Source organism: Coloeus monedula (assembly GCF_965178545.1).
Source record: "Coloeus monedula genome assembly, chromosome: 1".
Classification (NCBI taxonomy): domain Eukaryota; kingdom Metazoa; phylum Chordata; class Aves; order Passeriformes; family Corvidae; genus Coloeus; species Coloeus monedula.
In genome coordinates, this window is record NC_138781.1 from 53,227,360 (window position 1) to 53,252,418 (window position 25,059).

Consider the following 25,059-nt stretch of genomic DNA (forward strand, 5'->3'; position numbering starts at 1 on the left):
TGGTACCGTTTCTCCAGGTAGGACCATTCAATGCCATTTTCTGGTGTCTTTTTGCCCACTCACAGTTCCATGTCTATAGCGTTTGACCTAATTATCCCTAAGCTACTTTACAATTTGCATTTTAATTTGACTAAATCTATGCAGTGTATTTATTTACTTTTACTCTTTCCTGAAGTGGAGATATTGTTCTAAAAGAGCATGCCAGTAAATCACACCCAGTATGTCAGGCTCCTTTAATTCCAAAGAGATTCCTTATTCTTTGCTGCCTATTGCCATTTCACATGTAATTTAGAAACAGCAGGCAGCAATTGAACTCTCAGATCTCATTAATACGTACAAGTCCTTCCAACAAAAAGAAGCAGACTAGAGACTATTTCTTCAAGGTGATGGCCAAATGTGCCAAAGTTGCCTTTGATTTATATTGCCATTGATGCTTTTCAATCACATCACTTCTCTTTATTTGTATGCTGTACTTGTTCTGCTTTATGTAATGTCTCCTTCTGTGTAAGAACACTATGACAACCTAGAAGCAGCCTTTCATGCTATGCGACTTTATTTTTCAATTCTGTTTTATGCCTGCCTTCAGTAATTAACAACTTCATAAATTATGCCAATGAAGTACAACCTATACTGAAAGTATACTGGAAATTTTAATGTATCACTCATCTTTGTAGCTAATTTAGCCTTTTGTATTGAGACAAGTAGTCATGAAATATATCAAAAACAGTTAGGTCAACAACTATTTAGCCAAGAAGAGAATTTAAAAAAATAAAAAGACAGGGATAGTACTAAAGTAATGTCCATATTTTAAGAAAAGTCTCAGCTTAACTCTCAAACTGCTTACCTCTCCCTGCCAGATTGGGTTAACGGTGTTACACATGATCTTAGATCTTTTCTCTTGTCCATGATGAGGAAGTGCTGGGAAGATGCTATGTTTTCCAGGCTGGATGGAAATCTTCAGATAAGGATCTGGATTGAAGAACATCCCTTTCTTCAGACCAAAAGCCTGGAAATCTGAAAGAAGGTGAAGAACCTGATTATTTTTCACATTACAGGCATCTGTTTGGGATGCTAGGAACAGTATAAAGGGAACTGGTAAGGAACTCAAATAATATAGCAGGAATGTGAAAAAACTCACTGTGTTTATTGTGAGGCAATGTAATGCCAAACCATAATGATCTTGTGATTTAGGATTTACAAATTATTATATAATGAAACTGCAAATTTACAGCCTGATTGTACAGATTGATTCAGCTTCTAAATCAATATTTATGCAACTTCTAGTGACCTACTAATTTTCCTAATAAGCTGAGCACTTGCTCAGCCTGACAGTAGTGGAAGGACTACTCTGAAAAAGAGATCCAGTCATTTAACGACAAAGTCATGGCATTTGGTACCCAATGGATGTCATTTTTCCTAGGTATCAATTTTACCACTCTACAAATCTTAGCTTTTACACCACTTTTTTTGTACATGAGAAGTCATTTTACATTTTTTCCCACTTTAAATAATTTTCTTCCCTGCATGGGTTAACTTCACCTTAGGAAAACTCTTGACTTGAATGTCCAAATTTTAAGCAGGGCTTTACAGCTGCAGAACTCCCAGGGAGCATAATATGTGTTTTACACACAAAAAATGCCCAGGCACTTATTTGAAAATTTCCCTATAACATTCTGAAGAAAGATACAATGGCCATTATGATCTGTCCCTGTGGAGCCAATGAAATGCAAACTAATCTGCTGGTATATCATTAATTTTGGCTCAACAGACATAGACTGAACCCCTCTGGTCTTCTCCTCTTTCAGATACACTTCTAAGCTTTCTTTGGAACACATAAGCACTTATTAGCGAGTTCAGTAGCTAATTTATTTTCCACCACTCTTTGCGTGGAGATTTTCCTCTGTTTAAAGCTTTATTTCACATTGGGCTATAAGCACTGTACTGCATTCTGCCTATTTTCTCTTGCTGTATTGGAGAGATAAAAAGTATTAGACAAGATGGTTTCCAGAACTGCTTAGATGCATACCTAAACATTCAATTTAAGCACATATATTTTCTTTTAGGCAGTTTTTGAAAACATTAATTTTCACGGTCTTCTAATTCTCTTCTGATTAAAAACCCAATTATTCCAGCAGGTTGTGGGAGACCATGAAAAACCCTCAAGGCAGATATTTTGGATGAATCTGAAAATCCTACATATTGCACACCATCATCAATATTTTTTCCAGAAAATAGCTATATCAAACCCAGTTATATGTTGCTTCCTTAACATATGGTAATATCCAACACAATAAAATGTGCAAGTTAAAAAGAATTGCTTTTCTTTGCATTGGTTTTAATCATTTATTCCACGACAAAATTCATGCTGCAAATATTCAAAAGCTGTTGGACAGATGGTCATGAAACAGACTATGTTTTAAGAATCTCATTCTTGAGACATTATCTAACAATTAACAAAAGGAAAAAAAATACAGGACATCACTACTAAGAGCTTATTTGAAAGTACTTTGCTGAAACTATGTACTGCCATGGTCCTAGAAATGCACAAAGTCACACAAAGAAAACTATCTGCGTCAAACAGATAACACTGGTTTTTTCCCCTTTTTTTGTTTTCTGAGTGCACAATCTCTGTGCAACCAGCATGTATCTCATCTAACAGCCGTGCTGAAATCCTATATGGCAAACTCTTTTGCTTTGGAAGTGCTACTGTTAGAAATGCATTCAAGAAATAGAAACCAAGATTGAAAAAACAGTATGAATGATAAGGGTCAGCAGTGTATTAGTTCAGGCTGCTAACATATGAGAGGAGAGAAGGACCTCTGGGATCTTACTTTCTTTCTCTCTGATATTTCCTCAAGAGTCTGAAACTGAAATACTCATTGCTGTATATGTTTCTGATTTTTTTTTTCCTTCAAAGAGAGACCATGCTATCTTTGGGTACCACTGAGTAAAGAAATTGTCTACTGATAGAAAATACCTAGTACTCAATTATGGATACTTATATATCATGTATCATAAAGAAAATACATTTATGATGACCTTCCAGCCTCTTTCCAGTTATGGGAATTAGAGAACAGCCATGAAGATGAAGGTACTCCTAACCTCAGGTAATAATCTCATTTTTGTATTCAGACGAGGAAAAAAAAGTAATTTAGCTAAGCAGACAGCATGAAATTTTATTTGTGTAATTTTCTTGCTGAAATTACATGATACAACAAATTTTGTTAAAAATTCAGTTGGAAACTTCAATTTTATTGTCTGAAGTATGAACAGAAATAGCAGAAATAGCTTTCCCAAGGAAAAATATCCCAATTATATATCTCACCCCAAATTCTCATCACCATGAAAAACAGAGCATCAAAACTGAAAAAGCTCTTAATAAAGCTACATGGATATCTGCAGATAACCAGAATTTCGTTTAATTTGAAGCAAAATCTATGTGTACGTCCTGTTCCTATCTGCTGTAACTTGTTGTTGTAAGTCTTACCACTCCTGTGTGACTCCCCAACAGAAGAATCCCAGCTATTCTGCCTTCCCAAATGCAAATATTTTTCTCTATCATCTTCAGAAAAAAGGTTCAGAAGATACTAAACTTTTAAGTGAAAGTCTGAAGCTAAATCCTTGGTGGAATGAATGAATTCCAGAAGGCTGGGACATACCCTGCTGTACACTGTAGTTTTATAGCACATTTCTTGGAGGCATATGAGGAAATGCTACAAAGATAACTGCTCTATGGTTTGCAAAGGTGTATTTTCATCCAGTCTCTTAAATAAAAAGTTAAATACCATGTGGCAGTATCTCATTTCACACTTGAGTGTGAAAGAGGTTATATACATGTAACAGTCTAATAATGTCAGGCCATGTCTCATGACAGATGACAGAAGGAAGGAATCCAGGTAAAGACAAGTAATTACAGCCTTTCACTGCCACAGACTTGCACTACTTGTAAGTACATGCATCCTCTTTCAGCTAGGCTCTCTTCATTGGAGAAAAATGTCTTGTACTAACTGCTGCCTGCTGTTGTCCTCATGTGACTTACGAATTTGTTCCAACTTCAGAGCTTTCTTTCCATATATGCTGATCTCCAGGTGCCTGGATTGACCTAAGGAAGCTTTACACTAGGTCACTTGCATGCATGTACCCTCTATCCCTAAGGTGTGCCATAGACTCCCCTGTCTGCTTTATAAAGGAGCATTTGGCAAAGCTATTTGCCATGCAGCATCATAAACTTTGGGGCACTGGTGACAGGATAGTGATGGAGATTCTTATTTTTGTGGTGAACCAGTGTATTTATTGGAGCCAGGTGGGGATGTCAATTCCAACAACACAGCTAGAACACATCTGTGTTTTACAGTGTTTGATTTTGCCTCAGTACAAGTCATTAAACTTTCAAAAGCTCATGGAAGAGTCATGTTTTGTCACGCTCAGGAAGGAGATTCTCTGACAGTAACGAAGAGCAAAACTACCATAAAGTTGTTAGTTCAATTCCCTGCAGACATAGCAAGGTATTTGACCAGACCCATGCTCCATATAGGAGCATGACAGAAAAGGATGGATAATCAGATAGAGAACCAGACCCTGGAGCAGTCTGTTTTCTAAATTAATTACATTTACTTTGGTCATCTGTATGTCAGAAGTAAGTTAAGGGAGCTGGAAGCTGTTCTCCCCAAGGGATGAGAAGACTTTGCCAATAGAATTTTCCTAGAAATAACACACAAGGCTATTCTGTGCTGTTTATATATGTATCTCAAGAAGACTCAGTCCATCTAGTCACTTGATGGTGCATATTCTATGTCACTGAAGTACCCAGAGCCTACAACCCAAAAGAAGGGTCAAAGACTAGTAAGTAGCAGAGCTACTAGTTTTGAGAAACTGATACTGATACTCTAAAACAGATGGCAAATTCCTTCCAAAAAATGCCAAGTATTGAATGTCCTTTGTGTTCCCAAGCACCATCCAAGTGACGACAATTCATGTTTTGCAGGTATCTATACTGGCACTTATGGCAGAAGTTATTAACCCTAAGAAATTCTATAGTCAACCCACTGAATTCACATTTTCATATTTAGCATACTAGCCTCACGATCTCAGGACCAGGAAATGAGACATATTCCTCATGAGCCATCTGACCCCTTGAGAAAATGAAGACATCTTAAGTTAGGCCAAACTTGCCCAGAACACACCTAAAAGCAGAACTAATGAAGTTAACAGGACACTGGAAAAGCCCCAGTGTTACTGCAATGATCACAGTCAATTTAGATTATGATCTAGCCTGAGGAATACCAAAACGGAATTCATTCTATGATCTGTCCATTAATGGCAGTAAATATAAAATACTGTCATCTTACTGAGATCCTGATAGGTCATGTATCAAAGCACAACAAACCATCTTCATAATCCATCACCACAAGAGAGTTGCTAATTAGGATGTCAATGGACAGCTCCAGCATTTCCCTTCAGATTTCCTTTGTGAATTCCTGAAGAGCTATCAACTCGGGTTCTTACACTGAAAAAATATACTTGAACAGAACTGGTATCTAGACTGACTACCAATGAAGGAAGGTAATTGTCAGAGTGCTGATATGTCACTGTTCCTTTTGTAGAGTGTTTCTTTTGCCGACCTTGGACAGAACAAACAGAACCTATCTTAGAGGGCAGCAGTTCATCTACAGAGCTGAGCTACCTAAGAGACAGGAATGGCTTAAAAACAAGGAACAACAAAACTGCTTGCTAAAGATTCAACAGGAGGCACATAGGTACTGCCTCTCAGCCATGTGCTTTTAAAGCAATACAAGCTCTTTTAGTTACTATCAGTGGACCAACATTTCAATAGTAAGAGCACAGGAATATTGCATTTATTGAAATGCCAATTTGACTCATGCAGCAGCGTATGATACCAAACTTTATTGGAAGGAAGTGAGCATGGATTCGCGGAAGTATTGCATCTGCTATTAATGCGATTTCAAGAAGCAAATATTAAGGAATTTTAGAAATCAAACAGTAATGTGCAATGATAGGAAGTCTTAAAATCCAACACAGCAAACTAATGCAGGGGAATTGAGAAAGATACTGCCTAAAGTACAACAGATGACTGACTTCATCAGCTACCGAATGAGATTCTGTAACTGATGATATGCAAGAGGTTAAATAAAGTGCTCCTTTCTGCCCTTAGAAATCTACAGACATATAGACAGACTTCACTTCTCTTTTAAAATAAAATGCAGAAAAAAAGGCTAGTTTAGTTGCACAAGGAGGTATTTTAAGATCTGAGATTTAAAAAAAAAGACTAAATAGATCAGATAAACCAAAATGCTTCTGTCACAGGGTTCCCAGACAAAATATTAAAGACAGTGAAAAAGAGGAGAAAATATTTTTTTCTAGCTGTAAATGCTTCAAAGAAAAACAAAAGGATTTCTCATTTGTGTAAAAGAAGGGCAGCAGAGGTATTAGGAAGAAAATAGTTGTATTAATAAATGAAAAAGAGTAGTGGAATTAATTATTCCAAAATGTCAGAGAGACAGGCTACCTTTTAAATCATCTTCATCAAGAAGGAAAACACAGAAAAAAGTCTGAACCATTAATGTGAACAGCTTATCACAGCAAGGGGGTGTTTTTATCACTGCAAGTGATTAACCACTGGAGCAAAGTACCATCTTGGTATCCTCAGATACTGACTACACACCTGTCTGTGAGATACGTCTGAGCCACTCGCACAAAGCTCACCACCATGGGGCAAGGCGTCCTGTGTTAAATAGGATAATGGAGTACTTTAATTCAAAGCCTTCTGAGGCCTTTCAAACTGGCTGTCTAGAGCCTGGCAGTACTTTGCAGGCACAAGGTGTACAGGAGGTGCTAAAAAGCCACCTCACCTTGACACAAGATCTTACAAGTAAGAAAAAGTAATGGGATTAGTAGTTATAAAGACAGTCACTGGGACTTAAAAAAACTGTTGGAAAATAAAGTGCATTATATATATGCTTCCTGAACAAGCATTTCATGCTACCAACTCCTGTCATAATGACCTTATACTATTTTCAGTTGTGATTTATGCTCTTCTATAAACTGACAACTGTTTATATAATATCAGGTAATATCAGGTAACTGATATTATCTGAATACCTGGTCTGAATGCTACACAAAAGCAACTAACAACATTCTCAGAGAGCTGTGATGAGGATAAATGCCTGAATTTTTGTGAAATATTCAGATTTTCTGGCCATTTGTTCCCCAAGAACACTTATAAATAAAGTGTGCAAACACATGAGATATGTGAAATATTAAGACCTGAAAGAAGTTATTCGATGCAACATTGAGCTAGGAGGCATATTATGCAAATCTCATGATAACGCTTTCTAAATATACCAGCCAACAAGACTGGTTTTAAGGGCCTTCAGCAAATGCGTTACACTGCTGCTAAACCATGAACCTGCAGTGATGTATATCTCGGGAAGCTTAGCGCATTTTTTCCTTCTGTACTTCATGCAGGAAAGCTCTGATGCTTTTCAGCCATCTTACTGGAAGTGTGACATTCACTGGTAAGACTGGAAAAGGCAAGTTTGGAAAGTAAAAGCGAAGTGGACTGCAGAGCTTTACTTAAAGGCTTTTTTCAGTCTAGCTAAATTAGGCTTAAAATATTTCTCTTGGTATTTTAAATAATGGAAGCTATAATAATACAGTCATCATAAAAATGATTAAGAAGCTTAATCATGGAAAATTATCTTCCTTGAGATCACCGTTGCCAGTGAACCTATTAATCTGAACCAGTCTTACACAGAACCAACTTCCAGTCTTCAAGGAAGCAAACATGAAATAAAAAACCCTCCTAGTGACATGTGCAAACTCTCTGCTATTTCCATTCTCAAGAAGCTAGCCATCTTCTCATGCCTTGAAGGATCATTTTACACCTTCTTCATTGTTTGACATTTTTATTCAATCCAGAAATCTTTTCTCAAAAAAATCCTCCAGTGAAACCAGCTGGATTTTGTCCAAGCAAATACTCAATAAACTACAGAAAGAATAAAGCATTTTGTCAACAGCTTTTTAGAAAAAAGCCCTGTTTCTACACAGTTCATTTTAACACAGGGTCTCACTGGACTGTCTCAGCAGTAGAGAAAGCAATACAAGTCATCTGAAATGCACTCATGTTGTTCAGCATTTCTTGGGATTTGGCCTACTTTGAGATTTTTCTTTCCCATTCTACTAACTTTTCCTTTTTAAAAAATTATGTGGCAGAAGGCATAGCTCCTCTTGCATTCTTTAGATGACAGACTGCTTAGGGCATGATGGCTCTGCGTTGGTGCAACGAGCTCCAGTCACACTAATGCCCTGCCACTTTTTTTTTAACTGCAATTAAATCAACCATAATTTGGAAATCTAACTTTTAAGTAATGACTGTATTAAATAATACAGTCATTATTAGTTAATAATGACTGAAGATGACAGTATACCAAAATACAGATATTGAAAAGGAAAACTCTGTATGAGCCAAAAGGACTTGTGACAACAGAGGGGTTACTTTTTGCTGAGATAGCAGTGCAAATGGAAAGGAATCCCAGTTCCTTCCAATGCCTCTGGGAGGTCTGCCTTGATTTGCATTTTATTAGCTAGCATAATAGAGATATGATTAGCAATAATTTTGCTTTGAGAGAGACAACATTTTGTTGTTGTGGTGTTGACTAAGAAAGTAATAAATAAATCCTTGTGATGTGTTAATCTGTTAATTTCAGAAAAGACTGAAATGGAACTATTTTGATAACTTAGATTTTTGATAAAATAATTGCCAAATTAGTTTATCAAAGCCTTTCAAATACCTGGCTGTGATGATGTTGTTAATATGGATGTGATATATATGCAGATTAATTGCTTGTGGATCACTGGAATAAGATATCCCAAATGTATTATGAGGTATAGTCTTTGTATACTTCATATCAAGCTGTAAATTAGATACTCTAGTTTATAAAAGGGCCCACTGAGACCACATTATTTAACAGTCTCACAAATTACTACTCTTGACACCTCTTGGCTTACTAGGCCAGAGAATCTGAGAGAATGAAAAACTGTAACTAGTTCTGGGCCAAATTTTCTGTGTAAGATTATTTATTGACGCTAAAAAATACTAAGTCTACTTCTTTATTTCTGTTGAGCTAAACCTGTGGTTTTATCAATTGATGGGTGGATGTCCAGTGTGCAACTTGGCAAAAGCAGCCATGTGTTAAAAAGCCCTACCCAATCTCAGTCTGATTTGCCATGTACCCTATACAACCTCTCAAGAACCACACTGTCTGCCTAATTAGGAAAAGCACTGACATGCATGCTTAACAGAGGGAAGCTTGAAATAAATCATATGGCCAAACCCAATCATACAATGAGATGCTTGTCCAAGAGTAGGACTTTAAACTTCAAGGTCTATGCCTGTAAAACTTTTGAACTAGGGTAACTTTTTTACTGTGTACTACTTGCTCAAAGAATTTCCAAGTCAAGTCAAGGACTTCTGTCTTCCAAGAGCTAAAAAAATATGGAAACCAACCAGCAAGCATAAAACTCCAAAATGAGAGCCATGCTCATAACCACTCTCTTTTGACAAACTGGTTTCTGTCTACAGACATGATTTACAGATTGTTCTTACCAAAGCCAGATCAAATGGTTCATAGCTGTTACATGGAAACATATTAAGCCTTTAAAACCTGCAGTGATGTGCCAAGTAATGAGGCTGAGCATTCTTCACGAAATGCAGAGAAGTGAGAGCAATCTTCTGGCTCAAGAAGTCTGAGAGTCACTTTTGAGCAATATGGAGAAAGCTTCTGCACCACAGCACATGGATCTGCCTCATGTCCAGACCATGACTGTGGAACATGCTTTCCAAGGAACAGAGTACTACCACAAACCACATTTTCCTCTGTAAGTAAAGCACATGCCTTTGATCTTGCTTTCCCTGACCTACATATTTAATTGTAAACAGAAGAACCTAATGTGGCCCCAAAACTCTACTTGAACAAGACACTATAGCACATAACTCTCACTGAAGGAAAAGAGTGTGGCAACAATCATAGATATCTTTTCTCTACCTCAGCATTACTTCTAGAGCAACCGAAAAAGAATCCATGCATAAGTATATACATACATGTACCTACACACACATGTACATTTAAGGTTCTAGTAACTTCAATCCCCAACTCTTTGGGCTTAAAACTTTCATATCAGCAGTGACTTACCTGACAATGAAAAACTTATTAGTCTCCGACTTCCTTGTCCCTGGATTGAGTCTTCATTGGTGATGCTTTTAAAAATCTGCTGGAAGATAAAGAATTATGAGAAAGAGCAGTCTCCAGCAACTCTTGAACAGAGCAATTGCTTAGTAACTGTCTTTTTTACAGATTCTTAGTTAGTTTTACAACCAAGAATCAATTATATGACTAGAGATCAAAGTAATGTTTTTATCTAGGTAATCATTTAACCATTAATGGCCTAAGTCATCCCTTCCTGGAAGCTTTCTCTTAAAAAACCAGAATGATGCAAAAATACTACTGTAATTTGAATACAGGAGTTCTTCACCCAAAAAGGAACTACTTATTAATCGGGAGATAAAAGTAGTACACAAGGATGGGGATGTGGCTATCACCTCTTGAAACAACTTCCATCTTTGTAACTTGTGTGGAAAACCTTGTTCCAGAAAGTTTATTGCATACCTTGGAGAAAGACTTCTGAGAGATTACTAATACCCTGCATAAAAACCTACTGTGAATTTTGCTAACAATACACATTGAGGGTGAGCTGGGAAAAAAAAAAAAATCTATTGATTACTCTTTGTACTCCACAGTTCAGTTTTTAATGTCAGTCCTTGGCTCAGTAAGTTTATTGGTGAGCTGCTGCTGTGCAAATTAGGCACCTGGCTGCCTTCTGGCTGTGATCAGAACTGGGAAGCAAGAACACCTATGGGCCAGTGCCTGGGGCATCAGGAGAAACCCACTACCAGTAGTTTTCACGCGGAGTCTCTGAGCAGGGCACAGGAGATGCCATCGGGTGTCAGACTCCAAGTTCAGCAGGGAGGTGGCGCTACCAGTACTGCTTCCCACTGACTTTGGAGTCAAACCAAGTGCTGCTCTGCCCCCGGGAAGCAGCAGCTCCGTGTCACTCTTGCCATTCAGCTTTCAGCCAAAAAAGAAAAACACTATTTATGCAGTGAAGTTCCAATTTCTGATGGGAAACAGTAACTGAAATCCCACTCAGCTATGACTCATTGCTCGGTATATTAAATATTGTGTAGTCAAGCTTAACTTAGAAAACAAGCTGCTCTCTGCCCCCAGATAGTGCAAAACATGGGCAAGTGGGTACTGTAGCCCAGCTAGCAGGGATTAAACAAGCAGACGCAGATGAGGCCTAGATCAGAAATGTATGGGTTGAATTTAGACATCCTTGTAAAATAATGGTTTCTTCTGGACCTGACTTTTAGTCATAATCATTTTGTTTCTTTCAGACTATCTAAATGGGATAAAAGGTACTGAGCAGAGAGGGACTACGAATAAATTCCAGTAGAAACACCCCTATTGGATCACAGCTAATTAGTTGCAATTGCACTATTGGCCTTCTCAGCAAAGTAGGTTTCAATATATTTATTGAAGCCACCACTGATTTCTGGATAGAGACACATTTAATTCAGAATATATGTGTCTATGGGAATTTTATGACAAGAACTCAGCAACCTTTACCAGCCGAAGTTGTGATCCCATCAAGAAACAATGACATTTCCTTGTCAACATGTATTTTTCATAGTATGTCACTGCCTCATATTAATTACACATTACCCTTTAATGCTTATTTTTATGGTCTTTTCATGATTTTGTCCAGGATAATAACTGGGCCAACCACTCTAGATATGTGCACATTTGGAAAATGTGCTTTTTTCCAGTCCTTCAACATTACTCTGGGTTTTTTTTCAGACCTGCCAAGTATGTCATACATCATGCCAGTATGAATAGTTCAGCAGACTACACATTGAACAAACTGGGGTAGTTCTGATGGGGTCCTGCAAACCTGTCCAAAACTTAAAAATATGTTGCCATTAAATGATCCTTCAGGGGCCTTATCAACATTAGTGAAACTGTATGGAGACCTTTATAATAGAGTGTTGTCACAAATCCTGATACAGGTAAAGCATCCTCAGCATGGTCAAACTTGGAAGGCAAAGCTTGCCATTACACAACGGGAGTAATAACACATACAGTCCCGTAAGTGAAACAACAACAAAATAAGTTGATTTGCTCCTGAAGGGTCCATCTGTTCTGTGAAGCAGGTGCACCCCACAGCATCCTGTCAAGGGCTCACCACTCAGCCATGCAATCAGGGGTACTAAAAGCCAGCTCTGTTGTGCAAACAAGTTGCATCCTCGGTAGCTGACCCCTACATAACTCTCTGAGCTGCAGCACTTCATCAGCATGCCAGCCACTTTGAGAATGCCTAGCACTTAATCTTAGCAAAATGCAACACTTGCTGGAAGTTTTTCCAATTTTCTTCTTGGCCAGGTGGATGAGAAAGGGAGCGCATGGTAGAAAGGCTGAAGGAGAGAGGCTTTTGTCCTTGGGTTTGAGACCTGGGATGCACCATTAAAGACTTCATACAACTGAGCCTCCTGTGTAGCTCTACCATCACAAACCTGTGCTCCTCATCCTCCAGTGGTCTGAAGGCACTGGTCTGACACTCTCCTCACACATACACAGAACCTTCTCACCCGTGACATGGGTCATGGCAGAGCAGGCTCGGGAGCAAGCAAACATCCTCTCTCTAAGAATGGGAAGGGTAATAGGAAAGCCATAAAAGTGATTACATTTTAATATTGGCATTTCAAGAAGTCAGAAGGAACAGCAGGGAAGAAAGGGAGGGGGACATTAAGTCTGATTTTCTGAAAATAAGAAGAGCTATTTGCTGCAGTTTGGATTCACTGCTTTCTAATGCAATACCAGACTGTCCCCAGTAATGAGGACAAGGCTGCACTTGATGCAGGGCAGAGCAAAAGAGGGTGAGTGGTCACCAGTGCTCACCATCCACCACATCAACTGGGTTTCCCAGTATCTTGAGGCCTGGGATGGGGACATGCACAGGTCATACTGTCCTGCTTGCCATTAATCATGAAGGAAATCCAGACTGGTTTTAGTGGCTGCAATATAATTACACTGGGAGTTTTGTCACTCTAAGTAAACCTTGAATTTAGTCAGCAGGAGGTAAAAACCCCTCTATCTTCTCAACTGCCACTTAAAACACAGTAGTTGACAGACAGACAACATTCATCTCATCACTTGACATCCTATGGGCTTGAAGTCCTTCACACGAAAAGGACCAAATGTAATTTTTCCTCAATAACTTCTGTGCTTTGTTATGCCCTTGAAGTGAGAGCTCAGCCTGAATTAGCTTGATATTTTTAGTTTATAATGCCATTTTTGCACATTGTGCAACCCAGCCTAATTATTTTACAAGTCCTGCTGATACAAAACAGAATTAATATGCTTTTACTACATGCTTCTGCTATATCTAGACATGAAGATGGGACATGAGCTGCAACTTCAAGCCTAGCTGAATCTCTCTCCAAAAACCAAAGGCTTCCTGAACTGTGTTCAAACCTCCTTTTGATTTCCTTGCATGCAATTGGAGCCAGCATCATTGCCACTGATGGGAGCACATACATTTAAACAGAGAAGTATCTGTACTTCCTTTAAAATATTCTCCAATAAACACACACTGTAAAATCTTCTGGTCTGTGATAGTTTCCCAGCCTCTGAAGCAAGGCGAAAGACGACGACCAGCATTTGACTGTGATTAACTGTGAAACATGGGAAGGTACCTGAGGCCAGACTGAAGCCTGTTGGGACTTGCTGACCTCAGGACATGGTACAGCTTTGGTAGTGCTTCTCATTTTTTCCATACAGAGAAAAAGAAGACTGAAGGAGATGACTGAAAGCTAAAAATAATAGTCCTGTCCTGGAATCACTTTTCCTTGTGAGTAGTTCCTGCAAATGCTAGAAGGAAGTTATGTGACCCTGAATGAGAAAGGAGGCAGGTTTCATGCTAGCAAAGGGTGCCCTTGAGACTCCCTTCCTCTTCAGCCATGGTATGTGTTATGAAAAAAAAAAAAAAAATCATTTTGAGAAATCCCACAGTATTACAGTCCATCGGTTCTTGCTGAGGCAAAATTCCAAGCACATAACTAAAAATTTGTCTAAGCAGAAAGCCAGAAACAGAGATTCTCACAACTAATTAAAAATATCTCCTAAAATACCTTTCCCTTCACTAGTCTACCTAAATATGTGGAAGAGTAACAAGGACAATGCTCTTGCCCCTGAAAATAAAGTGGCTTACAGGGCACACTTAGGCTGCCCCTATTCAGCCTCCCTGTTGCTCTAGGTTATGCTGAGGCAAATACTTTTGGATACAGGTACAGTGTAAATAGAGGTCTGGAACAAACTAATTGTTGTAACTGTGCTGTACTAGAAAATCTGCTTTTGGACACCACAGTGACCAGTAACAGTGCAGCATGCTGGCAAAACCTCCTTTGCAGCATTAAATTCCTTTTAGCATGTTTGTCTATCGTGCAGCACAACTTAACTATTCTTAAAGTCCTGCTGATACAAAACAGGATAAATATGATTTTATTACATGCATCTACCACAGCTAGACATGCACAGCTGACAAATACAAGCACTTACTCCTTTTCCCACACACAGAACAGGAAAATACTCTTATGTCTTAGTGTTCTGTAGCACTCTTCCTCACCAGAAGGAAGAGGACATTTTTGCCACTGCGCTCACATGAAGAGATTCAACAAAGCTAAGAGAATTTTCTTTTCCCGTAAGTAGAAGAAACACTTAGGTTAAGTAATCTTACTCTTCACTGACAGCCAAAGCACTTCTGTATCAGTAGCTTCTGCTGCAAAAGAATGGCAACACTTAACTGATATAAATTACCTCACATAGGCCAGTATTTCTTCCATTTAAAAAGAGGAAATTGCAGTGATATTAAAATAAGTGCTGCACTACCTGTTTGCTTCCACTGACTTTATATCATGGTGAACATCATGGGCATGACCTAATGCTCAATATAATCAAGTTCCAATTTTACAAGATGCTAATTAAAACCTAGAATATTTTACACTGACGGCACAGATTGCAACTACAGTAATATCTAACACAGATTAAACAGTCAGGTACTGTAAACTGGCAAAGCTCTAGCCTGAGCAATACTATCTATTCACAAGAGCTTTTCTTTTAAAAAGTAGATCTAAGAACATATCAAAGTATTCAGAAGAGCTCACACTTCCAAGCAGTACTATCCAGACTATAATCAAGATGGAAGTCTACAATGAAAGAAGACTGGAAACCACAAACATAAAGCAGCAAAATACTTTCTGTTTGTACACACTGGCTCTGAGGATGAAAAGCAGTAGATTAGAGCACTGCAAAAAGGGAAGGCTGCAACCTGTGCTTGATTCAAATCAAAGGTGAAAAATAGCCTCAACTTAGCCCCAAACTGTGCATCAGCAAACAGAAAAGGTATTGCTAGATGTGTCAGAGCTAAAGATGTGATGTTGCAGTGCAGAAGAGAGGCTATCCAGTCACTGCCTGCACTACACTTGCTTCAAGCTCCAGTTCTCTGTTCTCTGCTTTTCAAGACTACTGAACTTGCCAGCAGATTTAAAGCAAAATAAGTAAGATTAACAGCCTTGCTGATTTCAGTTTACACCAGCTTGGAGCCATTGTTTTAATAGACTGTGTGCACATGGCACGGGAGTCCAGAACAGTCCTCAAAAATTTATTCTCCCCTAACCTATTTCTGCTGGCTTTTACTAGTGCACTCTTGACTTCACTGAATGCTTAACATTAGGTCAACTCTCCAAAACAAGTGGAAAAAGGCTTACATTTTCTACAGTGCAGCAGTGAAGCATCTTATCACAGTAAGAGAATATCAGATATCATCCTGAGTTCACACTTCATATTCTACCATCTTCTTTAGAGAGGGAATTCCTCAGTAGATCTGCAAATGGGTGAACTCCCATTTCCTGCCAGGTGCTGAATTTAAAAATAAACTGTTTTGTAAAATAAATTGACTAAGCAAACACAGACTGAGTGCCTCCTTTTATACCATTGCTTGGCTTCTCCAGTGAAGAAGCTGCTCTGGGATGCAAGGAGCGAATTCTGAAAGGAACAAATGCGGATCTGAGCTCCCTGACTGCCACTGACAGAATTATGTCTATAATCCCAGGCACCACTTTGAAAAATCTACCCCTAATTAGTGGCAGTGCTTCAGCTGCAACCCCCACTCTGCTGACAGAATTATCCAGCTCTTGAATGCAATATATTCCACTTATCCTGTTAGCTTGTTAAGCCATTGTGCTGGCACCGTGGTATTTTTCTATCAGGTGCTTCCAAACAGCTGCCAGCTTCTCCAGCAGCAGCCTAACTCCTGCTGGGCACTCTGCCGCCAGCTCACGTCCCTGAAGGACTGTGACCACACACACAGAGGCTTCCCCGTGTGCCACTGTCGGAGCATTCTAGCCTTGTAATACACCACCTTCTCAATGCCATTCCCTAATTAAGTGGAGAACTTGCCTTTTGTGGGCATATGACAATTGCCCTCTCTCTGCAGAAAACACTTTTTGCCCCATCCTGCAGCACTGTTTATTTATTATTTCATTTATTCCCAGAAGACAGAAGCTTTTAATTCCAAAACTTTTGTCCTCAAAACCCCTTAAATAGGTAGCAAGGAAGTGAGTAATTTTTTTTTTCCTCCCATGGAAAATATTACAAATTCTTTCACCAGATTCTTTCACCAGATAACAAACTGTGGCAGCCAAACTAAAACACTGGAAAAAAACTTGCTGCTTAGTATCATCAGTGAAGTCCTCTAGAAGGCAACTATCAACAGGCTTACGACAAGAGGACATCCAGTGAGAGTACCTACCAAGTATATGGAGGTTTCCATGTTGGCATGAAGCTATTTCATATTCCCTGACCAATCCTGTGTGTGTAGAATGCTCTTTCAGCATAACCAGAATCTCAAATAAGGATGTTAGGAGCAAACACTTCCAATTAAAACAAAATCAAGGACTGAGGCAAGAAACCAGTATCTTCCACAGAGTCCAATATTTTTTTCTTCCAAAAATTTATTAAATTCAGATTTTTAACTGTATCAACAGCTCTGCCTAATAAACTTCGGTTATCCTTTGGCAGCAGAGGAAAAGCTCTGATTAGAGATTCTGGTCTTCCATCACTCTTTGAAACTTAATTTAAATAAAGTCTTAGATTTTCAGATACTTAAAGACAATCACACATGCATGTGGTAGGCTTTGGTTTGCTGTTTCTGGGTTGATGGCTGGACTATATCTAAGCAGCAGATCTTTTACTTACACCTATCAAACTTCTGGGAGGGCCATTTTCCACAGCATATCCCACCAACTGCCCCCACACTGGTTCTGAGACTGAATGCTATTTGACACTAATGACCCTGTGAGCCTTAAGAAGTCTCTCAGCAAGGTAAGTGGTCTAAGACATGACAGTATTTTACAGCCCCAATGTTCAAAACAAAATCTGGTTTAGTTAGCAGAAAAGGTGGCTTTTTGTGGTTGCTAAACAGTTTTGTGCTTCCCAGTGTTACCACCATCCACTAAAAAAACCTACAAGAAAATCTGAGGTAATGATCAGATTTACACCAGGGAGCTGCCTAATGCAGAACAGGATTGACCTTGTAAACCTGACAGGTCCATACATAGAGTATTTATGTGCTTAAGCACTCTTGACAGCAAGAACTGATTGTAAATATTATCCTCTCTGGAACAGCTAAGCGATATCCTGCAAGCTACTAAAATAACTGGGAGGTTTACCACTGACAGATGAAGAGGCCATTGGATCATGTAATTTTGCATAAAAGTTGCCCCACAGACTTCAAATTCAACCTTTTCATGAAAACACTTTGTTTGTATGGAGAATTAAAAAATTGCTGCCAACACCTTTTCTCTCTGCCTAGAAATGACCAGTCACCAAAACATAGGGCAAATATAGTGAAAACACTGACACATCCACGATGTCTTTGGAAGGTAGGAAACTATTAGACAGCAGCTGCCTTCACTACAGCTTCAGAAACTCCTCAGTCTTGTAACATAGTTTGGATGGGACGAGTGCACAGATAAGTAATGCTGACACGTGAGGGAGAGAGCCCTAACTTTCAGCTAAGCTATGTTTGAAGAAGGGCTCAGAGCATTAGTCATGCTGTCAAATCGTGTGGACAAGGGAACCGAGTCAATGACCCTTTGCAGTATAAAAGAAGCAGTTAGGCAGCAAACAATGCCCATTCTTCTAAATGAATGCCTCAAATACCAGTTCAACTGTGAATACCTTTATTTCCAGAAGTGAGTTACAGACACTTCACTTTCAACCTTGGGTCCTACTTTGGGCAGAAATGAGGTGGCTGTAGATTTACAGACTGAATTTAAAAGTAGAGAAATATCTGTGCTACTTCTAAAGTCCCTCAAACTTGCTGAATTCCTAATAAAACATTTTACTACACAGAGCATTTTTCTAGTTATGATGCCACAGAAAGGACAAAGCCGAGAAGAAAAAAAAAATATCTCCTTTTATAGTATTTACAGTCTCACTTAGTTAATGCAGCCTCATTCACACTCTGTTTCTCCTTTTAGCAGATCCCTTATACTCAGCAGAAACTGCTTATCTCACCTTGGTAAACCCATTGGTTTTTTTTCTTTGTTTTGTTTTTTGGTTTTTTTGTTGTTGTTGTTGTTGTTTGCTGGTTTTGCTATTTATCTGGTTTTGTGGTTGTTTTATTTTAGTATTTTCTATTTAAAAATAGCCTTCGTTTTCCAACTGGCTTCTGCTGTCCACAGCATTTGATGTTTTGTTTTTCTTAGGTTGCTGCTTTCTAGAACAGCAGGCTTTAAAAAGTCAACAGCCTTCTCCAGTGAAGTGGGCTTGTGGGAATACTGATTGTAATCAAACTGCCATAGAATGAACAGTGTTGGAAGAGATCTCCTGAAGTCACCTGACCCTTCAGTCAAAACAGGTCGAACTTAGAGCAGGCTACTCAGGGCCCTGTCCAGTTCATTTCTGAGTATCTCCAAGGAAGGAGATCCCACAAGCACTCTGGGAAACCCATTCTAATGTAAGACTACCATCTTGAGAAAAAAGATATTCCTGAAGCCTAATCAGAATGTCTCTTGTTGCAACTTGTGTCTATGACCTGCTGTGCTGTGAGTAGAGTCTGCCTCCTTCCCTGCAATATCCCACGAGGTAGTTAAAGGCAGCAGTAACGTTCCACGTAAGACTTCCCTTAAGACTGAATAAATTAATCCAGCTCTATTGCCACTCCTTGTATGTAAAGTCCAGTCTGAAGGATGAAGAAAACAGAGGCCAGACTCATCCTGAAAATGACCGTGGCAGGGCTTTACAGCAAACCTGAGGTATGGCAACGACTTCTGGGAAGAAGCAGCTTTTACAAAATCTGATCTCCAGTAACAGATGAATTAATTGCAGCAATTCAGTTGCCACCAAAAGCCTTGTGAAGTATTTGGCCTGGTGCATATTGGATGCAAGGCTTCTGAACATAAAGTCATTAAATACAACAGGAGGGGAAAATGGTGTCAACTAAATGCAGGAGTGCTGTCACTTCAGACGAATCATTAACTCCAGCGGACCTGCAAGCTAAGCCTGACAAAGCCACAGCTCAGCCCCACAGCAAAGGAGGAGATGTCCCACATGCCTGGGTGCTCCTGCCAGCTCTGACCACCGCACTGTGAGGCTCACACAGTTATCAGCCACCTGTCTGAGAGGCAGCCAAGTGGTCCTAAAGGCTGGCTGTGGTCAGAGTACAGCATGCTTTTCAGGCAGTCTAGACCTCTCCTAATCCAGAAGCTCTTCAAAACCTTGAAAGGAAGAAGCCCAAAAAGAAGTGAAAGAAATATACTAGAAAAGGAAAAGTAGAACCAGAAAAGAGGAAAAAAGGCAAGGGTCTATAGAAGAAAAGTGGAAAACAAAGGAAAAAGCAGTGGAGGATGCTACAAGGAAAGCAAGAAATTTATTTCTAAAATTCCAGATCTTTACATCCTAAAAAAATTTCCTTCAGCCCTTTCAGATACATCTCAAAACACCCAAGCCAAACACCATAAAAATCCCAATACCTCAACAGTGATCACTACAGCTTTCTTAGAACTCCAACCTGACAGCAGCAGCTTTCAAACTTGCCTATGACAAAGGTAAGTGAGATCCTTTGGGGAAAAATGAGAGAAAGAAATAGGCTGCTTTAAAAACCAGGGTTTCCTGACAACAGTGGCACCTCCAGACTTTTCTGGTATTACGTTTTAAATATTCCCACATAGCTGTATCAGTTGTATGGTAACAGCCCTTGGTTGCCATTAAACACTTCACCTCTGGAGTCACAGTCCTAGTACAGTTTCAGTCTGCCAGTCAAAAGCCACAAATTGGTACCAGAGATATAGTCCATTATGCATTTTGTGAACTGAAGTTTAACAATTACCCAGGGTTAGTTGGGGATTATGAGCAGTGCTGGTGGTCCGTTGCTAAGAATATCAACATGTGGTCTAATTAATGTGGTTTAAACTTAGGTTCACCATGAAGTCCTACCACACAGGCATAAGGGCAAAAGCTGTTTCAGTGTAAATAAAAATCAGACTGGTTCAGTTAAAAAGGGAAGTGTGTAAGAACAATTTAGTTGCTTTCCATCAGACTTTACAGATGTAAGAATTTAAGCCTCCTTTTAAAATGATTGAGTAGGGGTATGATGCATGCTTTCAGTACAGATGGAGACAAGCTTGCCTGAGAACTCAGCTAGCCAGCCAGGGAAAAAAGACCTCAGATATTTAATGGAAATGGAAAAATGTTCCTCAAGAGATTCAAGAATTAAAAATGAACAAAGTGTTCACAATTCTATTAAAGAAATATTCTTATGCACATTTGCTGATATATAACATACTGACCTACATCGATTTCCCCACTTGTAATAAAGCCTGAGAACAAAAGAGGTCCAAGTAATAGTTATAGGAAAAAATGTTTTAGAAAAGTATGTAATGTTATATAACTTTATTCCATCAACAAAACTGTGTGAAGGGAACATGATTATCCTGTCAAGCTCCAAGAAATCAGGAAATGCAAACCTAAAAGACAACTGTGAAGCATAAAGTCTGCATAAAGTCTTGATACATAAATTTTAATGCATCTTTCTTTTTTTTAACTGTCTCCCATCATAACTTTTTCCCAATGCAACATTATCAATTTATTTTTGGATCACACAGATTTGTGTGAAGTTAAGTACAGGCACTCCAAGATATACTCACCATACAGATAAAACAAAGGATGGCATGATCATGATAGGGCTTGCATGCGTGTGCACATGGACATCCATGCACACTAAACTCATAGGGCAAATACCTGCAGGTGCCTGTTGGGATGTTGAAAAACCTTCAGGCTTTCAGTCACCACCTGCTCCTCCCTATCACCTACTTACGGTATTTCTACTGAAACAACCGCCAAGTTATTCCACAAACATTCAAAATTACCTACAAATCCACCAGTTATAAATATGTGCAACTTTACCTCATAGTCATTTCCTCAGTCACGCCAGCTGATTTTAGGTTATCTGAGGGTATGAGTTATTTCAGAAGAGATCTTAAGTACTGGCTATTTTTATAAAGGATTATGCATTGCAAAACTACAATAATGTTGTTCTCTCCCCAGATCTTCCTCCCAGCCCCTCTTCTTTCCAGGACTAAGGAAAGCAGACAAGAAAACAAAAGAAAGATATTTCAAGAAAACAAAGTTATTTTTCTCCATTACACTGGCTACTGGCAAGTCCTTGGTTACTGAAAATCCAATCAGGACTAAACTGCTGGCATCTATCAGCTGTAGTAGGTAGATATGAAACTTCACTGTGGAGCTACACACAGATAGGTTCAGTGCAGGCTACAGATCTGGCTTCAACGAATTTTATGACCTCCTTCTTTCCCTCTGCATGAATGGCTGTTTGTCTGGCTGCTGCTCTGATGTACAGAAATCCATGCAGTGCTTGAAAACAGGCATGCTGGTAGATGACAGCTGCTGAAATGTGCTGAAAATTGCTGAGTGAGAGACTGGGCACACAACTGCCCATCTCAGCTTAAGTTCATGCCTTGGTTTGTATTCAGATACATGTGACACAGATGTGTGGACACAAGAAGAAGTCTTGTACCTATCTCTCGGCTTTCCTCCCACTGTGCCAGCTTTCCAGCTGGCCACAGGGAACACAGTATACTTTATCTTAGGAATATGCGATTCCACTAAAATCTGTGTTACATTTGTGGGTTGTTCAGAGACTTTATAATCTGTACACCTACCCAAAAATTTATCAGTATGGTCAACTATGCATCAAAGCTTTGTAAAACTGTACTTTGCCTTTGCACAGCAAATTCACCACTTACATGTTTAGCTCATTTCTCATCTGTGTGTCCTAAATATTTCCCTCCCATCTGAAAACCTGCCGGCTACAGCTCTGGCTGCAACACAGACCATGGGCAGCTTGGTCAGTGCCTCAGGAGACCTCAGACAGAAACCACAGCTAAGTCCCCATGCTCTTTTCTGAAAGAAAAGAAAACAAACAAAAAACCACAACCCAAACCAATTTATTTGAACTTTGCATGATACTCCAAAGCAGCTGTCCACAGTGACATGCCTTATAGCAGTAAGTAATTTAAAATAGCCACGCAAAGAAACACAGTGTAAAAACTTGCATTTAGCCTGTATTTGTGCAATAGTTTACTCAGGCTTTGAGAGAAAGACCAACTGAATAGGCAGAAAGATCTCTATTATTTCAGTGGATCTGGCTTTCAGGTTACCATATTCTACACCAAGAGATTTAAAACCCATAGCCACACCTTTGTTATCATCTCTCCCTGCAGATTAGCCTTCCTCTTCCCTTTTCACTTGGCAGTGTGTTTGAGAAACAGCAGTAGACACCGTTAAACAAAAGACCATCTTCATGAAATAAGATGAGCCTCTGACATCCTAACACTGTTTTACAAACATCACAGATATTTTAAAAATAAAACCGTAAGACAGTAATTCTGCTGTATTTACCCTGTTTTCCATATTTTTGTATTGTTACAGAAGTATCGTAAGAATTTTACAAAACAAGTGCCTTCACTGTCCCAGCTCCATCTACTTATTTTGCCTCATTCATTGTAAGCTCTTAAAGAGCCATTTGGGATTTTATTCATTGCTTCGGATAAGCAGTGAGTTCATGTTTTTCCCTGAACACCTTTTAAAATTTATTCAACATCTTAAGAAGGCTTATCCACACAAACAGCTGTCTCTCAGCTAATATTTGCCCTCCTTCTTCAACATGAGTAATTTCTTCTTTGTTCTAAACTAATCAGCACGGCTCAATATGCCAATTTTCCTGAATGGACATGTCAGCCAGAAACCTGACCGCTGTGCTTTTCAGCACAGCTAATACTATTAAGTCTTCTGCTTTGTCTCATCAACTAATAGGAATTAATAGCAGATTAAAGTCTATGATAACAACTTTTGTTTGAGAATTTGTAACCCTTTTGGAAAACATTAATTTTTAGCACATACCCAGGAAGTAAAACATTGCCACCCACATCTGAGATGAAATATAAAGATGACCAACAGCAGTGCTATATAACAAAGCTGAACAAGACATTAAAAAAAGGAAAAATTAGCTTGAAATTGCAGGTACTAAAGATGGGTCATCATTTAGAAATTAGGATCTGAACAATTAGAATTCATACATTAAGTCAGACAGTCTTGAAAAAGTGTCAGCATGATTTTAACGATAACCACAACACGGGCTTCTTGTCTTGAGGAAAGGACAATGTCCTCCCAGAAACATGACTGGAAATGACTTCTACACCAAACCATGAGGTTGTTATCCACACTCAGAATTTCTTCTCCCCGTATTTCTATATAAACACATAAAGATCTTCAACTCATGACTAGCAGAATTACAAGAGATTCTGAAAATGTCTGCTTATGCCTTCAACAAGAATTTAATTTAGTATTAAAAATTGTGCAAGAGAAGATGCAGATCAGAATCGTGTCACCTGACACACATGCTTTTAAAGTACCTTAGAAGAACTTCAGTAAAAGGAAATATGCTAATGCTGTAAGCAGTGCTAACTGATACAGAGATGGGAGAGATCAACAGCTTATTATCTCTATGCTTGCTAATCCTGGAACATGGGAGAAGACAACAAAATTGAACAAAGGTAAATACAAAAACTGAAGAAAGCAAAGGTGGTTTTTTTTACTTGTAAAGCCTAATCAAAGGGAAAAATTCTCTGTGGGGACACAGAAAGCTTACAATTGACAAGCTTAAAATTATTTTCCTACTGCAATGACTTGTAGTCATCAAGCCTCCCACTTACAACAGGGACACAAGCTTTTCCAACAGCTGCCTCTCTATGCGGGTCCAGTGCACAGCAGGAAAGGACAGCTAGTGAAAACATTAGGGCAAGTCATGATGTGGATAAGCAGTCTGGGAAAGAAAATGGAACACAGAACACCAAACCCTGGTCTTTAACTCTTTATGCCCCATCAGGCAGTACTGCAGACATACCAAATTTGACCTAGAGGATTTCACGCAGGATTCTTATAGCTTCCACGGTCTCTGGTGTTGGACCAGCTGGATACTGGATTCACCCTGGCAACATTCAGTTCCTTCTTTTTCTGAGTGAGAAGTGTATTTTTTTTTTTTAATTAAGATTGTGCCAAGTATAAATAGTGCTTTCACTAAATAATAGTCAAACACAAATGAAAAATGGGTAGAACACAATGTTCTCTTTTTCAATTAATTAGAAGGCCTCTAGTGTGTCCAGTGAGATTTAAATCAATGTGTACAAAATTGACAATAACAAATCAAACTGGCAAATGCAGGGAGAAAGGGCAGAAATCATCTATTTTGTAAAGCAACATCAAAGGATATCTTTTTGCAGCTTCTGAACTGAAACACGCTGGAAAGCTGTGTCATGTAGTCTAAACTACCCCTGGTAATTTA

The 25,059-nt window shown here is 39.0% G+C and overlaps 1 protein-coding gene across 1 annotated transcript in view; it reads right to left on the reverse strand.

Moving 5' to 3' along the window:
- HECW1 (HECT, C2 and WW domain containing E3 ubiquitin protein ligase 1) overlaps positions 1-25,059 on the reverse strand; it is a gene marked incomplete at both ends in the record, with an annotated part of 181,265 nt that overhangs the window by 86,000 nt on the left and 70,206 nt on the right. The window contains 2 exons of the mRNA XM_082278039.1: positions 845-1,014; positions 10,212-10,290. Coding sequence (XP_082134165.1) covers positions 845-1,014; positions 10,212-10,290 — 249 coding nt within the window. The remainder of the gene's footprint in view (positions 1-844; positions 1,015-10,211; positions 10,291-25,059) is intronic.